At 42.6% G+C, this 19,415-nt stretch overlaps 4 protein-coding genes across 5 annotated transcripts; 1 reads left to right on the top strand and 3 right to left on the bottom strand.

Moving 5' to 3' along the window:
- Positions 1 to 94: 94 nt before the first annotated feature.
- LOC105570477 (RNA-binding protein 28-like) lies at positions 95 to 4,156 on the bottom strand. The gene is made up of 12 exons (XM_012027692.1): positions 3,916 to 4,156; positions 3,544 to 3,704; positions 3,314 to 3,468; positions 2,974 to 3,142; positions 2,629 to 2,900; positions 2,206 to 2,555; positions 1,683 to 2,043; positions 1,426 to 1,594; positions 1,138 to 1,355; positions 901 to 1,050; positions 444 to 815; positions 95 to 333 (listed from the first exon to the last, which is right to left on the bottom strand). The coding sequence occupies exons 2-12, from the start codon at positions 3,560 to 3,562 to the stop codon at positions 205 to 207; spliced, it is 2,364 nt and encodes a 787-aa protein (XP_011883082.1). The 5' UTR covers positions 3,563 to 3,704; positions 3,916 to 4,156; the 3' UTR covers positions 95 to 204.
- A 212-nt stretch (positions 4,157 to 4,368) lies between these two features.
- Positions 4,369 to 15,528, top strand: LOC105570471 (transmembrane protein 131). Of its 2 annotated transcripts, none has more exons than XM_012027686.1 (23): positions 4,369 to 4,638; positions 5,759 to 5,823; positions 6,073 to 6,101; positions 6,906 to 6,989; positions 7,058 to 7,181; positions 7,338 to 7,451; positions 7,543 to 7,665; positions 7,786 to 7,949; positions 8,034 to 8,220; positions 8,342 to 8,450; positions 8,529 to 8,788; positions 8,908 to 9,324; positions 9,410 to 9,598; positions 9,684 to 9,912; positions 10,057 to 10,438; positions 10,528 to 10,743; positions 10,845 to 10,984; positions 11,189 to 12,519; positions 12,804 to 13,128; positions 13,402 to 13,835; positions 13,917 to 14,118; positions 14,265 to 14,437; positions 14,514 to 15,528. In XM_012027686.1, exons 1-23 carry the CDS (start codon positions 4,545 to 4,547, stop codon positions 14,601 to 14,603), a joined length of 5,481 nt encoding a protein of 1,826 aa, XP_011883076.1. In that variant the 5' UTR covers positions 4,369 to 4,544; the 3' UTR covers positions 14,604 to 15,528. The 2 variants fall into 2 exon arrangements, with proteins under 2 accessions (XP_011883076.1, XP_011883075.1); XM_012027685.1 differs by having other exon boundaries at positions 13,914 to 14,118.
- LOC105570473 (cilia- and flagella-associated protein 97-like) lies at positions 15,295 to 16,888 on the bottom strand. Its single transcript, XM_012027687.1, has 2 exons — positions 16,008 to 16,888; positions 15,295 to 15,879 (listed from the first exon to the last, which is right to left on the bottom strand). The coding sequence occupies exons 1-2, from the start codon at positions 16,677 to 16,679 to the stop codon at positions 15,796 to 15,798; spliced, it is 756 nt and encodes a 251-aa protein (XP_011883077.1). The 5' UTR covers positions 16,680 to 16,888; the 3' UTR covers positions 15,295 to 15,795.
- Positions 16,889 to 16,965: 77 nt separating this feature from the next.
- LOC105570474 (THO complex subunit 3) lies at positions 16,966 to 19,229 on the bottom strand. The gene is made up of 2 exons (XM_012027688.1): positions 18,990 to 19,229; positions 16,966 to 18,114 (listed from the first exon to the last, which is right to left on the bottom strand). The coding sequence occupies exons 1-2, from the start codon at positions 19,173 to 19,175 to the stop codon at positions 17,332 to 17,334; spliced, it is 969 nt and encodes a 322-aa protein (XP_011883078.1). The 5' UTR covers positions 19,176 to 19,229; the 3' UTR covers positions 16,966 to 17,331.
- Positions 19,230 to 19,415: the final 186 nt, after the last annotated feature.

Here is a 19,415-nt window from a genome sequence, read left to right as displayed (position 1 = left end):
TATAATTATTCAGTTTTAACAAGTTGATTGAATACGGGTAAAAATAACAGGAATTAGAAAGTAAATGATTAACGGTAAAGAAAAAAATTGTCAATAATTGTTTTGGCTTGTATATTACAGAATACATATGTTACATACGATATGTACTAAACAATCGAATATTCATATTATTCTTAAATATTATTAAATTTGTTTTACCGTATATTAAGACCCGCTCGAAGATTCATACCATTTCGATTGTTTCAAATTAATTCCTTTCAATTTGTTTCTATAATTATTTAGAATCTTATTAAAGTTTGCATCATCTGCGTTAAATTTCTTCGTTTGTTTCATCTAGAAAAAAAAGTCACATTAGAGGTACGTTATAAAGAAAAAGAAAGGCAGAAATAAATTCAGAAGTTCGTCATAATTAAATGTTGAGTAACAATAGAATAATATCTTACTGGCTTATTGTCCTTTCTTTTCTGGGCTTTTTCTTTCTTTATAATTTCCAATTGTTTAGTTGCTTTATTCAATTTCTTCTGCTTCTTTAGAGTCTGCGTGTGTAATTCGCCTTGTGACTTGAGATTGAATTTTGATCTTAATTTATCCTGGCCTAATTTGCTGGTCAAGCCAGCATACAGTTTTTCCTCTGTATCATTTGATTTTCTGACTTTAACTCGTTTAGCTGGAACTTCCTTCTTGGTGTCATCTTCATTTTTCCTTTTATTTTTATTTCCAGGCCACAAGGGATTGCTGTCACGACTTTTCTGAATTCTTCTTTCCTTCGCGTTTACCAAGATACGATTCTCTATCGAGAATCCAACTATAGGTCTCTATCAAATTTAGAAACTCTTATATACATATACATACATATGACGTAAAAAATGATTAGTGATTAAAATAAATTTATAATCTTACTCGACTTTTGGAAAATATATTTGGATTGTTGTTTATACTTCTCAAAGCTTTAAGCGCGTCTTCATGAGTGGTAAACGCAACGAAACCATACTCCTTCGACTTTCCGTTACCACTCGCGTCAATATTTTTCAAATCGCGCATAACTCGGGCCTTAAAAATTTCAAATAAAGTTTAACGCTTATATAATTTCAAGTGCAATTAGGGACGTAATACCTGTATTATTTTGAATAACATTACCTCTCTAATTATAGCCTTAGGACCACTGTGATTTTTAAACAATTGTCTAAGTTTTGCGTCATCCAAATTGGGAGGTAAATTATGAACAGCCAGTCGCACCCGCGATACGAACATATTTAAGTTACGCAACATCTGCGACTTCCATTGCTCTAACTTGAGACGTTTTTGCATATCGGATACCGATACTTCCTCCGCAGCTGAACTTTTGGCCAGCACAACTGGAAATCAACAACAGCGATGTTAAAATTGCGTTACGTAACATAATAACATTAGCAATCAGATCATTACCCCCTTCCTTAATGAGATATAAATTCCTAGAGTCTTTTATCCGTTTTTCCTTTAAACTCTTTTTATCTTCAACGTCTTTTCTGTGTAATGCTTTGTGGGCCTCGATTATTTGATCCCGTAGACGTAAGTTGGTACCAGCCGACAAACATTTTTCGGCATCTTCAACATGCTACAATAAAGTGTTTCTGATATAAACATGACAAACAAGTTTGAACTGTAAAAGAATTTAGAATATGCATCCGAAGATAAATTCCTACCCGAAACTTAACAAATGCAGTGCCTCTAGAATATTCGGTTAGAGGATCCATGCACACAAGAGCATAATAGACCGGTCCAAATTGCTCCATGTACTTTTGAAGTTCCTCATTTTTAACAGAGAATGGCAGGTTCTTTAGAAAAACTGTTTTCCCTTCATTAACATCATTAGACACTCGACTTGGACGTTTTGTAAATTTAGAACTCCCTTCCTCATCACTGTCATCTTCCGTCTTAATAATCTTCACATCAACGTCACTTTCATCGTTATTGTCATCACTTTCATCTTCGGTATCCTCTGTTTCATGCACTTTTTCTTCTTCTTCATCAGATTCTTCTTTTATACTGTCCATCGTAACGTCTCTGGAATTACAAAATTATTAGAAGAAAAAGAGAAAGAGAAAAAGAATAATTATTCAGAGAAAGTATTTTGCAACAAACGTTTTGGAAAATAAATGTACATATTTTTTACTTTGTTTAGATGATATTCATTTACATTCTAGCACAATTGAAACTTTTAGATACCTATCTGATTCAGGATCTGAATCACCGACTTTATTCTCACTGCTATGAGATGCATTTATGTCCGTAGTATTCTGCACTTCGTCTTCGTCAATAGGTTCAGTTTTGATTTCCGGTTTCACGTCTGCGCTGGTTTGGGAAAATTTTGTTTTAGGAACAGCCCAGTCGACAATCATAGGCCTGTTTAAAAGAAGTTCCATATTCGCGTAATGTATAGCCTTTGCAGCATTTTGTACACGGTTAAATTGCAAGAACGCAACTCCAGTCTGTTTACCATCGGGTCTGGTTAAAATCTTTATCTCTTCTATCTCACCATATTGAGAAAAATGTTCCCTCAAATTATCGTCCGTAACCTATAAAGAGATTGAACTGCCAAATGAAAAGAAAACTATTGAAAGAAGATCTTTCTTGGCGCTTAACAAATACCTGGAAAGCTAAATTCCTTATTACAACCCTAGCTCGTTTCTTCTGTTTCGTTAACTTATGAAGTTTTCTCCTCCTTTGATTCTTCAAATTATTCTTCTCCTTTGCAATCTTTTTCCGAGCAATACTATCGTCAGCGTCTTCTTTCTGAGCGTCCTGAGGAGACTGTCCTTCGTCGTCAGCGACGTGCGTTTCCTGATTTTCAGCAAGACCTTTTTCAAATTTCTCACAGAATTTGGATTTTGGTATAGCCCAGTTACTGCTTATATTCCTTCCTGGAATCAACGTCGCATGTTACATTAAAGTCACACTCTTTTTTAAACAGCAAAAGCCCCATTCTATAAATACCAAGAAACTCCTTTTTATTGGTGTTAAATATCGCTCTTGAAGCATCTTCGACACGTTTGAAGCTTACAAAACCGCAACCTACTGGGTTTCCATCAGGACGCTTTAGAAGGTTTACTTCTCTGATTTGACCAAATGGCTCGTACAGCCTTCTAACGTCCTCTTCTGTCGCCTGAGAATACGTAATTGTCACATGATAAATTAATCCAGGTCCAAAGAAAGCAAGAATATGAATAATGAAGAAATGTGTTAGCAGGTTCACGTGGAATACTATCCTTCTTACTAAAATTAAAATGCATTTGCTGCTTCTACCTCATATCGAATGAGATATTCCTACACGTACCTTGAAAGGTAAATTCCTCACGATTATTCGAGAATTCTGACCATTTTCATCCGCAGTGTCAGTTATTTTCGCCTCGGGATTTTGCGCCTTTCTCAACTTCGCCTTCTTTCGATACATCCAAGACAATTTCTTCTTCCCCATGTCGTTTCTTTGACCTAAGCGACGCAAATCACGTAATTACGTCAACTGAATTAAATCACCACCTTGCAGCGAGCCGTTAGAATCCTTACCGTAAAGTGGTCTGCCCATTTTCACGTGAATCGATCACGGATACAGGCTGCGAATTGTAAAGCTTGCAGTAAGCAGATTTACAATTCACAAACACGAGGTAACCAAATCGCTTCCTTCTCTTCGCCGCGTCCCACCAAATGGCGAAGCTAACGTGATCGGGCTACGTAACACATGTATATATTTTATATTCCACGCAATTTTTTACTTAAACTATTCCTCCTATCTTCTTAATAAAACGCTAAACATAATGTAACGCTAAACTTTCTCCCTTTGGCTTGGAATGCTTCTAACTGTATCAAGTATTATATTATATTTGTATCTAGACGCAAGCTTAAATCTCCCTTCTCGATTATTATATCATAATGTCCTGCCTGTCTTCGGAATAAAGTTGTTCGAGTCCAAGCGTTTTATTCCCTCTTCTCCCAACCAGCTCCACACGCAATCCGCACGGGAAGAAATTCTAGTTAGGTTAGGACAGTCACCGCGCGCGACCGCGTGCGTCCGCCGAGCTCTCGAGGACAACAGTCGACAATCGACAATCGCTATTCGATACCGCAGCTCTCGAGCACGATATATCGACACATCCTCGACCCTCGCAGTGTACTCCGTGTTCGCTGTGTAATCCGACGATTTCGAAAACGTTCCCCGTGAAAAGCGCAAACGAGCGCGGTTGCTCAGAAGAGAAAGAAAAAGAAACAGGACAACGGCGTTAATGTTTCGGCGGAGGACAGCCGGGGGGCGGAGGGAAAATCTCGAGGCGGGATCTCGAACCCCCCGGGGGTTTTCGAAGGCGCCGCGGCGCCGGTGGCGCCGGCGCCACCGCGGCGGCGGCTTCGCGCGTCGCGGGCCGCGGCGCGCCAGCGGAATCGATATCGCGCGCTTCGATAGTACCGGAGTATGGCCGAAGGCGGACTCTCATGTCCGCCAAAGACAAAATAGCGTGCAACGGCAGCAGCAGCGGACGCGACAGCAGTGCAGCAGCATCAGCCGCGGCATTATTATGCCCGAGTCAAAGGTGTTCTATTGCCTGCTCCTGTTGACGCTATTGGACGCGACGTCACAAATCCGGCCGTCGTTGCACGGCCACAACAATGGTGAGTTTCTCTCTCTCTCTCCTCGCGCGCGCGCTCTCTCTCTCACTCTCTCTCTCTTTCTCCGTCTCTTCCCCTCGCGACTATTTCGATGCAGCCGATCCGCATTCAACAATAACAATCGGCACGCGCGCGCGCGCGCACACACACACGCACGCGACCCACGGCGGGGCGCCATAAGGCCCCTGGGTCACCGCATCCCTGGCCTGAGAGCCTTCGCGACCCCGCGCCGATATCAACGGCGATATACCCAGTGCGGCGATGAAGGTCACACGCCGCGCCGCCGAGAGCTTCGCGCGCGCCAAGCGCCGTCACGCGATCCGCGTCCCGGCGAAGCGTGCTCTCTTTCTCTCTCTCTCTCTCTCTCGCTGTCTCTCCCTTTCGTGCTCTCTTTCTCCCGGCCGTTCCCGTCTTACGTTCCCCGAATTTCTCGGAGAAATTGCCGCGGCGGCGACAAAGGGGAATGATATAACCTCGGCGCTGCCTGTCACGAAACGTGTTTACGTTGCGCGCGACGGAGTCCGCGCGTCACGGAGTCGTCGCCTCCGCGAATCGGAGTCGGATAACGTTTGTCGCGATGCCAGATTAATTTTAAAACGAAAACGGCACGGGTGTCACAATTTCGATTCACCTGCGAGCCTCGCGCGCGGGGGGGAGGGGTTTTTTTTTACATTCCTCCCGTAAAGCCGCGAGACCCTCGCCTCGTTTGATTTCACGCGGTCGCACCCGCGGGAATATATTAATTCGGCAGTTGTCGCCGCTGTGTTACGCGATCCCTTTGTATTTTTTTCAATTGCACCTGAAGCTCGAACGTACCCTTTTACATTTGTTTACCTGATATGTACGGAGCTCGGTATTTCGACTTCTTGTCTTCAAAGATACAATTTTACAGCGGATTCAAGCGAAGAGACGCAGACACAAGCCATATTTCTTGAATCACTTCGACTTAAGTATAGATACGAGATACACTGAATTATTTTTCCGTAGGAAGATGCGGATAGTATCTGCACTTGTAACTATATATCTTTCCAAAAGGAGATACCAAGCTCTACGCGTGCACTTACATACTTTTAGATACATACGTAACGTAACGCGATGATGTATGGATTTTCATGTTTTGCAGCCTTCGTTCAGGATGACAACGACGTTCAGTATCTTTTGGATAATATGCCAATATCTATCCACAAGGTTAGTAAACTCGTAGCGTGCCACACAGTTATCATACGTCCAATGTAAATTGCTGAAAATGTTTACGCGAGAGGAACACTCAACGCGAAGATGCTTGTGTTGTAAATAGCTTTGTACTTGTCCGTTTGCGATGGACAGTAAAGAAACGAGATTGTAAATCTGACGTTCCTCGAACAGTTCAGTGTTTTTTTTTTTGACACGACGTGACTTGTACGGCGATGATGCTACATTGGAATTTCTGTTTTGTAGGATTTTGCTAATACAGTACACGGGGCTGGGTAAGCATAATACTCATTAAGATGACGGTGAGTGGAAGTAGGAAAGGTATCCGTTACAATCTTTCTCTCTGATACTCGTCTTAGAGCTGCACCGGGTGTATCCTGCGTATGTACCGTGACGAAAGCACCACGCGAGCTTGGTCGCATCGGCATAGACGGGAACTTCGCAGGCACATCCCTCGCTTACGCCTAGCTCCACGTTTTATTCGCGACCGTCCAAGTTATCTCTTGTTGTCACACTTTTGCTTGATTTATGAATCACAAGATTCGTTAAGCTCGGGTGATTTGCAAGATCGTTAGCGAACCGAAGATAAGATAATTCGGGCCTCTCCATGTCGCACGTTACACAAAACGGAAAGCGGCAGAAAATATTTGGATACTTGACTTACAATTAGATAATACTCTTGTCAAGATATATACGTTACGTCACGCGGACGCAAGATATACAAACGTCACGCGTAATGAAAAAGTAAACACATCCACGCGTATTAAAAAAAGTAAACGCATGTTCCTCGAGGGAATTGTAATTATTATGTAGGATACTCTGTTTCAATTGCGTTTAATTGAGAAGTCGACGCGTTTAAGCTGGCGCGTCATTCAAAATCATCTGCTGAATAATCACCTCATTATTCTAACAAGAGAAGCTGGGATTCTAAACATCGCTTCACTAACAACGTTACCAAACCAGATTTATACTTAAAACTAATTTTACTTATACCTTTCCTATTTTCAATTTCCACTATTGGAACTACCGCGCCGGAAGTGTACCGAACAATTGTTAAACAGCACCGTTATGTTTTTAAGGGATGCTGCATCGGACGAAGATAAAATGGAAGATTCATTCTCTCACATCTCTTTCGAGCCAAGTATCTTGGACTTCAAAGAAAGGTATCGTTTAATGTAGTACCTCGATTCGATGGCCATAGAGTGTAAACTATAACAGTGTAATCTTTTAGACAACTTGGTATTCCTCACCAAGAAACTGTGATTATGTTTAACAAAGATCACAATAAAACTATACATCTTTCATCGATATCGGGAAATACACGTCATTTCCATTCATCGTTTTTTCAAAACAAAGTAAGTTATCGAATGACGTAACGGTAATCTCCAGGCAAATATTGATAATTTTACACGCAGATATAGCTAATTGATTTATTATCTTTAAATATTTAATATGTTTATGTATCTGAAAAATCGTGCGAGTATTTAATATTATCTTTTTTTTTGTAACAGGTAATTCCACCGCTGGGGAACACAACATTTAATGTCGTGTTCCTTGGTCGAGACGAAGGTGACATTGATACACACCTTTTTATACATACATCAGATGGGACACTAAAGTATCAGGTAACGAAGGATCTATCGCAGTTGTAGTATTAATAATAAATATATATATATACATATGTGCGTCTGCAGTAAAGTATCTCTTAATCCGCAGGTCAAAGGGATTAGTGTCAGTAGTCCTTATAGACTCAGACCTGTAGTTGATGTCAAGTTACCATTAAATGCATCTTTTACACCTCTTATATATATGCACAATCCACATCCAGAAGCTTTACAAGTATGTAAATGCCGACTACATGGATAATGCTAAGAATATTATTTATATACTTACATGAATTATGTAAGTATATTAGTCACGTTATATAATTAACGATTTTTCTCTGTTGCATAAACAAAGGTGATGGAAGTATATAGTAGTGGCGGGGAATTTCAATTAGAATTGCCATCGGGCGAGCCGGAAGGCACCCGTGAACTGTGGGAAATTTTACCTTATCAAACAAAGCCTATCATCAGACTAACTTTTAATGCTTACGCAGAAAAGAATCATACAGCATACGTTAGGTGGGTGTATGAAATATAGAGTAGGCTGTATTTGTATGAAATATTATGTATATTTTTGTACGTACAATTTGGGATGTGTTGCAGATTTAAAGTGAATAATACTGCTGAGGTCCTTGTGGTAGCAGTTGAAGTAGAAGTCAAAAGTGGAGCTGGTCTTCATTGGGGTGGAAGTTCCGGAATAATTAATTTAGGCATGGGTGGCTCGTTGCAGCCACCTATTCGCCACCCTATTGCTTTGAAAAATTCCGCGAAAAAAGCAATTAAAGTTGTGGTAAGTTGTATACATGCGAAAATTCTTGAAATTTACTCGGGCGTGGAATCGATTTAGAGGAGAAAGTCAACTTTTATCATTTCCAAGATATTGTACTGAGCAAACAAAATGTTTCTCGTAGAATATTATAAATACACCTGTATCAAAAGCATTGAAACTGCATTTTGAGCCAGCAATAATTCCAGGAGAGACAGATATACCAATCGCCATTGGAATGCTGGTTTACGATTGTAAGATGCAACACATTGCCTACTGTAGAAAAATGTCTTGCGCTAATATTTGAAATAATTCCACGTTGATTTTCTTAGGGAAAACCGGTTTGGACTTGCAACACTTTAAAGGCAAATTAATAATAAAAGCAATAGGTCCGGGTGGTTCTAGTCAGAAATTAGCAATTCCCTGGGTAGCTCAAGTGCTGCAGGGTGGATTAGAAGTAAACACATCGATTACTCATTATTGTTCTCCGCAATCCAATCAAGCCCGGAACTTTAGCGTGGTGAATAAATTTAAATTACCATTAGCTATAACGAATGTCACGATGTGTTCGAACGCGAAATCGCTTTTTACGGTAAGAAGTATTTCTTTTAACGGACATTTAACGTATTATAACTTTTTCTTTTTCTTTTTATTTCTCAACCATTTCTCAATTGCCTTTTAAAATAAGAGGGAAATTTTGTGTAATTCTAGATAAAAGATTTTACTCCTAGAGTAATAAAACCTGAACAAAAGGTCAATATATTTTCTTTACAACTTGCCAAAGAAAGGAAGGGTGATAACGTGAAGATGGAGTCGTCGATATTGATACATTCGAACGTATCAGTGACCGAGGTTCCAGTGTTGAGTTACGACGGCAAACTGAAAAAAGTCGTGCCGGGCGAGAAGGAAGACGATATGGGAACAATGAATTTTGGTACTGTGGGAAGCGGTACCGAGAATGAGGCAATTTTTGCGCTAGAGAATCAGAACCCGGTCAACGTGGAGCTACACAGCTGGGGTGTGAATATGCCTGGTGCAGTTTTAGAATTGATGGGATGTCAAAACGGACCCGCGGATTTGTTGGATAAGGAATTTCGAAATATAACTGTATGCAGCCATTCTGGAAATGTGAGTGTTGCGCGATAAATTTGCAGTTTATTCGGTTACCACAGATTTTGCCGTTGGTATATATGTGTATTAATTTTTATTTCAGCAATACATAAAACCGGAATTTCTGGCGATCTTTAAGATCAAAGTCAAGACTCCTATGGTTGAGGAAGATACAATTGTTGGCGATGTTTTCGTGCGAACGACCTACGAGCGATTTATTTTGCCGGTTGCTATGCGGGTTGCGCACGGCAAAATTTCCTTGAAGAAGCTCATTTTTACTGATTGCTTCCCTGTGAGTACGGTAATGCCTCCTCCCAGAAGCAATACTTCAACGAGATTATTTGCGTAACTTGATGTGATCTCTCGCTGCCAAACAGGGATCGATTTGTGTGCAACAAGTGAAGGTGCATTCTACGTTCTCAAGACCGATGGAAGTGACGCACATCGCACCCATAAACAAGGACGACAGGATTAAGTACATCCCGTTGGAGGAGGCTACAATGCCGGTCATCTCCAAGGGCGAGAATAATGTCGGCTCGATACAAATCGATCCCTCGGTGACCTGCAAGCAGCAGTGTTATCTAGGTTTATCACTGGACACCAACAGTAAGCGATACCTCGTTCATCCGTACTTAGCTACTTGTAAACTTGTAATACACTGGTCGTACTTTCGTCTTCACAATTGCAGTTGTTTACTGTTGTAACAATTCAGTTATGTATCAGCTGTGTAGCTACCTTTAATTTTTGTAGCGGGCAATCAGTGGTTGAACACGATGAGCCTTCCCTCGCATACACGCGACTCCGACCTGAACTTTCTCAACACGCGACACGTGCGCTTCATCAACTCCACCGCGGACGGTTCGTGGGAAAACGTGACGATGCGCTTGGACACGACCGAAGTGCGCGGTCACAGATTTTACGTGAACATCAAACCGTACTGGCCGAGCCTGCTGGCCGGCTCCAGCAGCATAAGGAACAAGAGCGTCCTGATGTTCCCACTGACTCAGGTCAGAAACACGTCGTACAGAGCGATTAAGCTGCACAATCCGAGTGCGAGTCCGCTAATAGTTCAGCTGGTTATGGACTGGAGCTATCCTCAAGGAGCGCGTCTCTATCACTCTTTGCCCATAAAGTGCGTAATCCAATTATTTGCTTGACAATCGTTTTGCACTTTTATGTAAACCAGCAAATTAACGATGGAAAATTCGACGTCCCGCACAGATTTAAACCCGTGTGCGCGGAATGTTCGTCCACGATCCCAGAGGAGTTCAAACTAGAGGAGAATGCGGAGGAGCGAGAACTGTTTGAGAAACAATGGGGTGTAACGATAGCGCCTCAGTCACTTCCTTTATATTTAAACCCTTCGGAAACGAGGACGATTCGCGTGGCATATACACCCTTCTCTTCTTGGGCGTCGTCTGGTTTTTTATATATTAGGTAAGTTAACTGTGAGAGAGAGAGAGAAAGAGGGGAGTGTGTGTATGTGTGTGTGTAGGCAGGTGCCCCACGTATTGACGCACGTATTACTGGCTTTCCAGAAATAATATGACGATTTTAGAAGTCATACGTATGAGCGGCCGAGGCGCGAGCGCACAATTTAGATTCGGCCATCGCAAGCCGGGATCGAATACGCCTCTGTTGTTCGAATTGACGGACAAGCATCTTAAAGATTGTGAACGTACGTACATTTTTTCTTCCTCGCCTCGTAATCTCGACACGGCAGATGGACACTCTCACGTGTTTAATTTACTGTCTTGTTATTATGCCCGCAAAGCATATTTTGAATGAACGTTTCTTTTCGCGCCGCGCTTATTTCTCGACGATTTTAATTTTGTTTCAATTATCGTAAGGATATTTCTCTTATGCCGCTTCCTTTTCCCAGGGGATCGCAGCAAGCTTGTCACGACTCTCACCGTAAAGCGATCTTTCACGGCTAGAAACACGGGGGAGCTGCCGATCGAAGTTTACGGCTTCTACATCAACGACTGGCAGTGCGAGGGTTACGGTTTCAAGGTGCTCGACTGCACGCCCTTCAAGTTGAGTCCGAACGCTACCAAGAGAATCGAGATAGCGTTCACCCCGGACTTCACGTTGTCGCGTGTCGAGCGGAAGCTGCTGGTGATGACGAGCATGGGACCGGACGCCGGCGAGAACGTTGAGAACGGCGTGGTGATACTTAATTTGCTGGCGACTCTGCCGGTGCACTCGTTAAATTTGTGCGGGTCGGTGCTCGCCAGACCGCCGTGGGAAGGCGCGGTGCAGAAGGCCGCTATAATCCTCTCGTCGGTACTGATGTTATTCGTCGCCGTGGTCTCGTTCCTCGAGGCGGACCGAATATTACGGGAGGGTCTGGCCAATTATTCGAAGGAGAACCCGGTGCAGCCACCTCTGGATCTGCGGCTGCTGTCACATATCCCGACGCACAACACGACGCAAGGAGGTAGCAGTGGCGGCGGTTGTGTCGCTAACAAGAACGAGAAAGTCGTGACGAGCGACGAGAAGAGCAAGACGAAGAAAGATGAAGCGTTCCCGGACTGGTCGTTGATGAACGTGAAAAAGTGCAAGGACAAAGATGCGCAGAAGGGACTGAAGATCCCGGATTGGTCCGCCGAGGAAGAACGTAGATTCAAGCTAGACACCGAGTCCAAGGATCTGTTGTCCTTCAAGCGATGCGAGGAATCGCCTAATGTGGACAACATTAAATCGTCGAACGTAGATAACATTAACGCCGCGAATACGACAAGTGCGTACGTATCGAAGAAAAAGAATACAAAGATCCTTTTGTCGAAGAAACAAAACAACGCTCAAGAAGCTCAGTCGGATAATTGCGTGGCGAGTGATACACTCACGGACACTCAGTTCATTCAAGAGAAGAAGTCAATTGTCAATATTGTCAACGCGGTTACAAAGTCGAGTCCGACGTCGAGCAGAAAAGGAAAAGCGCAGCCGAGTGTCAAAGAGGAAGCGAAGTTGAATAATAACGAGGTTCAAATGGACGCGACGATAATGAATAACAATCGGGTTAACAAGTCTGACAACAAGCGCAATAAACAGACAAATAACAGTGGAAGCAACAACAGTAACCATACTAATCACGTTTCATTAAAAAAACTCGAATCGGCGAGCACTCAGAAGACCGTTCACCTTTCGGAAGAAGAAACATCATCCACGACAACGGAGAGTTCAACTCACGATGAAACGACATCGTGTAAAGTAAGTCCCGCTTTGTAAATTCGGTAAAAGATATAAATTTTAGTTTAATTTTACGATTGTACTTTTCCAAAATCAACACTTGTGTAATTGTACGAACGATTTAATGCCTGGAAATTAGATACCGAGAAGTTTTGCTGCTGAAAGATTTTATTATTGCTAAAATGATAATATGGAATTCTTGTCTCGTGAATCGAGATATCGATTATTAAGTCAGTTATGTAAACAGATACAGATTCTTCCTGAGACGTCTATAAAAAGATTTTTCTCTCTTAATTTATTCTCAGAGTTCTGATCAACCGTGCGGCAAGCAAGAGAAGCTGCAAAGGAAGCCGATATCTAAGAAGAGCAAACCTCAGTCTATTCCTCCTGTGCCATGCATAGATTATAAGGATAACTACGAAGGCGACTGTGATGACGATGAGTACGATAAGGAGAAGCAGAATAATCCAAATAGATGGAAGACGAACACTACTAGATCCAGCACAAAGCATATTCATACCTCGCGTACCGTCGAGTCATCCTTTAAGTTGTCACGTCCAAACAAGAACCAGCCGCGAAAGGAGAAAACGGTGCAGAAACGTCGCAGTGCTGACAAAATACATGTTAAATGTAGGTGCTCATACATGACGTATATTGAAAATGCATCAGAGCGAGAGCTCACCGACATGTTCTTCTCAAATCTTTGAATTCTAAATCGATAATAACACGTACAAAATTTTATTTCAAATTGAATGCAATTTGTTAGACTGAATCGTGGGAAAAGATTTTCTTTTTCCTTCAATTAATTTATTTCGGTTAAATCTGTAATTTTTTAACGCACGTAGAAATACAAGGAGTATCTCCTGCATATATAAAAATATTAGTTTTTATTCATTGTTGCAGCACCTTCTGTAAACGGAAACATAAGTCAAAAAGAGGATGTAACGCGCACCATAGGAATAATGCCCACCCCTTTGCCGCCACCGTCCTCCTGTTGGGGCGAGAACAGAGCCAAGTTCAGCGACGTAGTAGCGCGTAGTCAAGAGATCGTGTCGCCGTATTCCAATTTAAATCACATGAATCACAAGGGTCAAACGAGCACGTCGAATCTGTCCGCGGTATTCAGTACCGACGTCAAAGACGTTCAATACGCTAAATCGCAATCGACGCAAGAGCCGCCGCAAACACCAAAGGAATACAATTTGATGTCGAGTTCGGCCCCACTCTGTAATGCAAACGCGAACAAAAGTAAATCACTCGAGCCAGAGTCTACAATTTTGCAGCCGGAATCGCAACATTCGAATAGTTACTTCATCAACACTTTCACGGAACATCCAGTGAGTCGTTATTCAAATTAATTTGATCGCCAAACATATGAGTCACGTAATGAAATTCTCAAGTTATCAAATTATCAGCAGTTTGAACGCGAGCTGGTGCCATACGACGATCTTCCAGAGACCGACGAGCCTTTAGTAGAATTGGAGACACCCGACGAAGACACGCGGTGCCAATTGTGGGAAGACACTAGTCCAATAATAAATTTATTGACAGAGAGTACGAACGGATTTCAATTGGAGTCGCCGAAAATCCCGGAGAAACCAGTCATATCCGACTTGAAAGGTACATTAGTCCAACTACTCACAGAAAAGATATCGAAACTTTTCTTATTTTAAATTGTCTAAATTCAAGTGTAACCAGAAATCACTCAATGTATATATTTTTTTCTTAATTAAAAGAAACTTGATACAATTTGTATACGTTTGCAGATACTTGGACAGTTGATACAAACTGGGAACCATTGCACACAAGGGCAGCGGTCGGAGAAGAACGTAGCGGCGCATGGGGAATCAACACAGGAGGAGTGTGGGCTGCCGCGCCTTGGGGTGCGGCCGCACCCCCCATGATATCGCAAACATTACAGTCCGAGACGGATACGCAAGTACGTGGCCGACGAATGTAAAAAGAAACCCGGCCGTTACGCGAAGCCTAGTAATTATGTTCGATTGTCATTTCAGGAAAGATCGGGATTCGATCCGTTTCGTTCGCTCAGCACAATATGGACGCCATCATCGACGGAATCGTGGAGAACGAAACGCGAGGATTAATGACTTGGAACTTGGAAGGTTTTATCTTGTGATATCTTACATTTGTTTCACGATTTTTTGGTGAAAGTCGACAAAAGGAAAAAGAAAAAGTAACGATGGCAATATAATTGCCGCGATAGCAGATTCAAATGTTTGGAAATTGTTATGTTTTGTTGCTACTGCGCTGAGCGTACTTTGTGATATAATTGTTACTATTACGTTGTACGATAGTAACGCAGATGAATAGTCCCAAACGAATTATTTTCGTACAGTCTCTTAAACCAAAATCTAGATGTTACTTCTTATTTTCTATTTCGTTATTTAAATCAATGGATATTTTTTAAATTATTAATTATTTGCAAACGCAATATTTCGTGCAGGATAACGAAATTCTCTTTCTTGTCTTTCTTTTTTCGCTTTAGTTTGCTATATAGAATGAACATGACCGATCAATTACAGTGAGAATAGAAATAGTACATATGGAATTACAAAAAATCGAATATAAAAAGTGAAAAAGGAAATACAGTTTCATATTGTAATCACAGCACATATTAATTTAAAGGAACATGTATCGTTATACATTGCTTATGCGGAAAATTGATAATTTGCTCCTTGACACACAAGACACCCTCCTTTATCTTCTCTTACGATATCGCCCATGTATGTATATGCAAGGAAAAGGAAAGGAAAAAAAAAGAGAACTACCATAATATTCGAGAGTTCCCGATTTTGATATTAACCATGAGTGATAATTAAGTTATTTGACATGAGTGAGAACTGTGATTTTTTATAGTCTTGACTTGTAGAGGATATCTTCAAGCAAATTTTCAAGAGACGAGTTTACAAGATTTGCGCCGTATACACAAAATACGAAGTGAAAGAAATGTGTACCTATTCTTCAAGACTGGTAATCGTTGTGTTTTAATAAAGAAGTCACAAAAAAAAACGAGCACCGTAATGTTTTGTACTCGAGAAGATAGGAACTTTTTTTCACAGATTAACGGAGTTGAAGCCCACGCCGCGAGTTCTTTCAGAAGCACTGATATTTGCACACGTGTCACGTTTATACGCATGCTAGAAACCGGTAAAACGACAACTCCATAATTTATACCCTCTCTATGAATATCAGTTTATTAAATTTTAGTCGGCTGATGCGATTGACCCCGTTTCCTCTTTACAGCACAAGATCTCTTCCAATATTGTAAAAAAAACTTTACAAGAAAGTCAATCTGCAACCCATTCTCGATGTACTCGTGAAAACGCACGACTTTGCCTGTTGTATCCTCCGGAGGAGCAGCTGCAAATTAAGTTTTTCGCGTTATACGCCTCGCCATTTTAATTTACAAAAGTAGAAAAGAGATGTACAAAAATATATATCCATCCATCTACTTCTCGCATGTTTCTGCGATATCGAAAATTATGTACCGCATTATCGTTTTCTATCTTCTTTTGCAACTTCCTCCTGTTTATCGCGGAACTGCTGGTCCTGGACTGAACGGTCTCCTCGCCAGGAATCTTGTGCCGAGGCTTCTGTTGCGCCATAATCTTCCTCAGCAACAACTCGTTCTCCCGCTCGATCTTGCGCATCTCCTCGTCGGTGAAGCTCATGTTCCACCGTCTGCACCTCCTCGACTTAGCAAACCTGTCCCTATCCGCCGTGGCAGCGCGAGGCGGTTCCGAGGCGTCACTGAGCGAGCAAGTTTCATCCTGACGATCGTCCTTCCACCTTGACTCGCTAATGTCCTGCTCCTCTAAACTCTGGCTGAGCTGAAGATCAGTGACGTGAATCAGGGAAGAAGAGTTCAACGATCTCGACGTGACATTCGTGACTTCGGAATCGTCGCAGGACTCGTCGGAGCAGAAGGACTCGCCTGTATACACAGATTCGTCGTCCTTAGTCTTCTGTACAACTTCGTCTTCTTCGTCCGAAGCTGAAGAGTTTGGCCCCTCCAAGTTCGTCTCTTCGGTCTCGCTCTCCTCCTCGTCGATTTCGTGAATATTAAAGGCGTTGTTGAAACTTTCTTTCATCCCCTGCGTATCTTCGTCAGAGGCGTATCGACATTCGCAGATGGTGTTTGTCTCGCCCTGGTTCGCCATAGCGAGGCGAATATCATTGGAGAAGGCGGGGCAAGATCCAGCGAGGAACGCCAAGTTCCCGCTGATGATCACGCGAATGAAACAAAACGTGACTCACGTGGTCTCGGGTAAACCCGAGCCCCGCGATTACCCCAGCCAAACACGGTAACCATGCCGACCGAACGGCCAACAAAAGGTCATGCACGAGACCATGCTGGAGCAGTGGAGCCTGTCCTGATCAATAAGTCGATTCCGAGTGTTATCGATAAGACAAAATATACAAGGATCGGCCGAAGCATGTAGCCCATTTTTGTATTATCAGAATCCTTTAATATTGTCCAACAAAGCAAGGTGGTTTTAGGCTAGACGCACACGTCTCGTCAAATTCATATCGCTACATCTATAATCGAGTCAGCATACTTATAAAATTACGTATAAACATTTTCTTTTTGTATATTCGTATTTATGAGTGCTTACGAGTGCTTTCGGAGCACAGCCCCCAACTTGTGTCGCTCATCGTAATTCCAGTTACGAAATGTTTGCAGAATATTTCTCGAGAGTTGACATATTCTTTTATATTTATATAAAATATAAATATACGAGATCGGACGACATTTTCGAGAGCAGTACGAACTCTGTACAAAAGGTACGATACAAAAAAAAAACCGCCCGTTCAATCGTTCGCGAAACCAAATACTTTTAGACTACCGGCGTCGCGCTTCCGGTCGTAAGAGTCTTTATCGTCACACGCGTACGCCAAGAGATACTGTTTCGGGTGCCACGCGACGGTGAACGTCGCCGCTTCGACCGGGACGTCTGCGATCTTCTCACCGGTCTGCACCTCACCAATGTCTATGACCAAGTCCTCGGAGGCGGCTGCCAGGAGCTGTCCATCGTACGAGAAGGAGATGGTCCTGACCGGCCACTCCAGTCGCGAGAACGTTCTCAAGCAACACAATTCATCAGCGTCCCACAGGGAAACCAGCGCGTCCGCGGATCCAATAGCGAAATACCGGCCGGTCGGGTCGAACTCGATGCAAATACATGTACCAGGATGAGCCTTGATCACATGCAACAGTTCCAGCTCCGGATAGCTGAGTATGTGCACGCAGCCCTGGCCGTTGGTCAGGTAAAACGTGTCCGAGTCCTTGTTCCACGAGATCTCGTTCACCTCGAAGTTGAACTGCTCCTCCGCGCGTATTTTCATCACCCGGGCGTCGATAAATGTAACCAAGTCCTCCTTGTTCCCTACTGCGATCGTGTTCCCGTCCGGCGACCACGATATATTGATGTTTTCCCCTCGGGTGCTGATGTTTGCCGTGCATTTCTGCGTTCTTGTATCCCAGATGCGAACCGTCTTGTCTCCGCTCGCCGTGGATAACAATTCTGGGGAGAAGGCGTGCCAGCACAACTGATCCACGCTGCCTCCGTGCCCTCTAAAAGTCGTTTCCTGCTTCTAAATAAGATAAAAAGTTATATCAAGAACCTTACAATTGAATCTACATATGTTCAGACTCGCGTTGATATTAAAACAGTTCATCAGCATGTGGAGATTGACGGAAGGCATGTCGAATATTCGATAAATTGTTCTGAATCTAAATTGGAAATTTTAGCATTTCAAACTGTCATTTTCCAAGCGTGACTTTTCGAGGGACATTTGAATTTAGAAACGGACACAATTGCAAACGAGCCTCTACGAACATTCCAAGCGACGCGACTGCCATTTGCAATTTCTGAAGAGCTACCTCGAGGAAAGTGAATAAAGCAAACCGGTTGAACTTATCGTAATCAATAGGCTTGTTTTCTGTTCCTACACTAGTGAACTAGTGCAATAAATTAGAGTAAAGGCCTGTTCTTTATTACTGCATTACTGAACTAGTGCAATAAGTTAAAATGAAACAAATAGATTACCTCTCATTCCAACTCATTGCACCAGTGTGCACTAGTTCAGGAGTGCAGCGATAAAAAACAGACCCATATTTTCTCATTCTACTTTACTGCACTAGTTCACCAGTGCAGGAACAGAAAACAAACCTCATGTTTCTCTTGAAAAGAAAGTTCAGTGTTTTTTCCACGAATTACTTAAAGGAAAAAGCAACTGTTAGAACGTCGTTCACATGGAACATCCTGCAAGACCGGCTACCGTGCATTAACATTCATGCGTACAATTCCTTGCTGTAACTGCCGACTTTACGAAAAAAAACAAACAAACAATCAAGGGACAACCATTGAAGTGTCGCGTTAAGTTTAAAAAAATCTCGCGGAGAGGAATTCTGTCCCAAGGCGAGACGCTCCGCGCGCGGGGACTCGTTAGAGGTTATGTTTACTAACCAAGCGATCCGGGCACAGGGAGAATATGCAAACGGACTTGTCGAAGGAGCCCGAGGCCAAGTATTTGCCGTCGCAGCTCCATCCTACGCTGTGCACCTTCGCCGAGTGGCTCTGCTGCTCCCGGATCTTGTTGTGCGACTTGAAATAGTTTATCAGCTCTTCCACACTCGTGCCGGTGCGCGCCATCGTCTTTCAAATGCTCGCTACCGAGAAGAGGCGCCTCGTCTACATAGGATGTGTTCGAAAATGGATTTAGTTACTGCCAGTGAAAACAGTATAGTTGGTAGCAATGAAAATTACTGGTGCTGCGTTTTTCGCACGCCAGTAAAGTCAGTAAGGCTGGGTCTACATTGGATGTCGTAAGTCGAATAATGAACTGTGATTGGTCAATTTCTTCCGACACGACTTACGACATCCAATGTAGAC

This window comes from Vollenhovia emeryi, unplaced genomic scaffold (genome assembly GCF_000949405.1).
Source record: "Vollenhovia emeryi isolate VEMERY1.0 unplaced genomic scaffold, V.emery_V1.0 DF939120.1, whole genome shotgun sequence".
NCBI lineage: Eukaryota > Metazoa > Arthropoda > Insecta > Hymenoptera > Formicidae > Vollenhovia > Vollenhovia emeryi.
The sequence above is the reverse complement of the archived record's forward strand: the minus strand, read 5'-3'. Positions and strand labels throughout refer to the sequence as shown.

Bases quoted from the DNA above. Each gene is read 5' to 3' on its own strand.
- LOC105570473 (XM_012027687.1), bottom strand. From the start codon at position 16,679: ATGGCGAACCAGGGCGAGACAAACACCATCTGCGAATGTCGATACGCC. The intron at 15,880-16,007 runs GTACATAATTTT...CTTAATTTGCAG, and splicing joins AGATAGAAAACGATAATGCG to CTGCTCCTCCGGAGGATACA.
- LOC105570471 (XM_012027685.1), top strand. From the start codon at position 4,545: ATGCCCGAGTCAAAGGTGTTCTATTGCCTGCTCCTGTTGACGCTATTG. The intron at 7,666-7,785 runs GTATGTAAATGC...GCATAAACAAAG, and splicing joins CACATCCAGAAGCTTTACAA to GTGATGGAAGTATATAGTAG. The intron at 7,950-8,033 runs GTGGGTGTATGA...GATGTGTTGCAG, and splicing joins AATCATACAGCATACGTTAG to ATTTAAAGTGAATAATACTG.
- LOC105570477 (XM_012027692.1), bottom strand. The intron at 2,044-2,205 runs GTATCTAAAAGT...TTGTAATTCCAG, and splicing joins TCAGATCCTGAATCAGATAG to AGACGTTACGATGGACAGTA. The intron at 1,595-1,682 runs GTAGGAATTTAT...ACTTTATTGTAG, and splicing joins CTGCATTTGTTAAGTTTCGG to CATGTTGAAGATGCCGAAAA.
- LOC105570474 (XM_012027688.1), bottom strand. From the start codon at position 19,175: ATGGCGCGCACCGGCACGAGTGTGGAAGAGCTGATAAACTATTTCAAG. The intron at 18,115-18,989 runs GTTAGTAAACAT...TATCTTATTTAG, and splicing joins CCCTGTGCCCGGATCGCTTG to AAGCAGGAAACGACTTTTAG.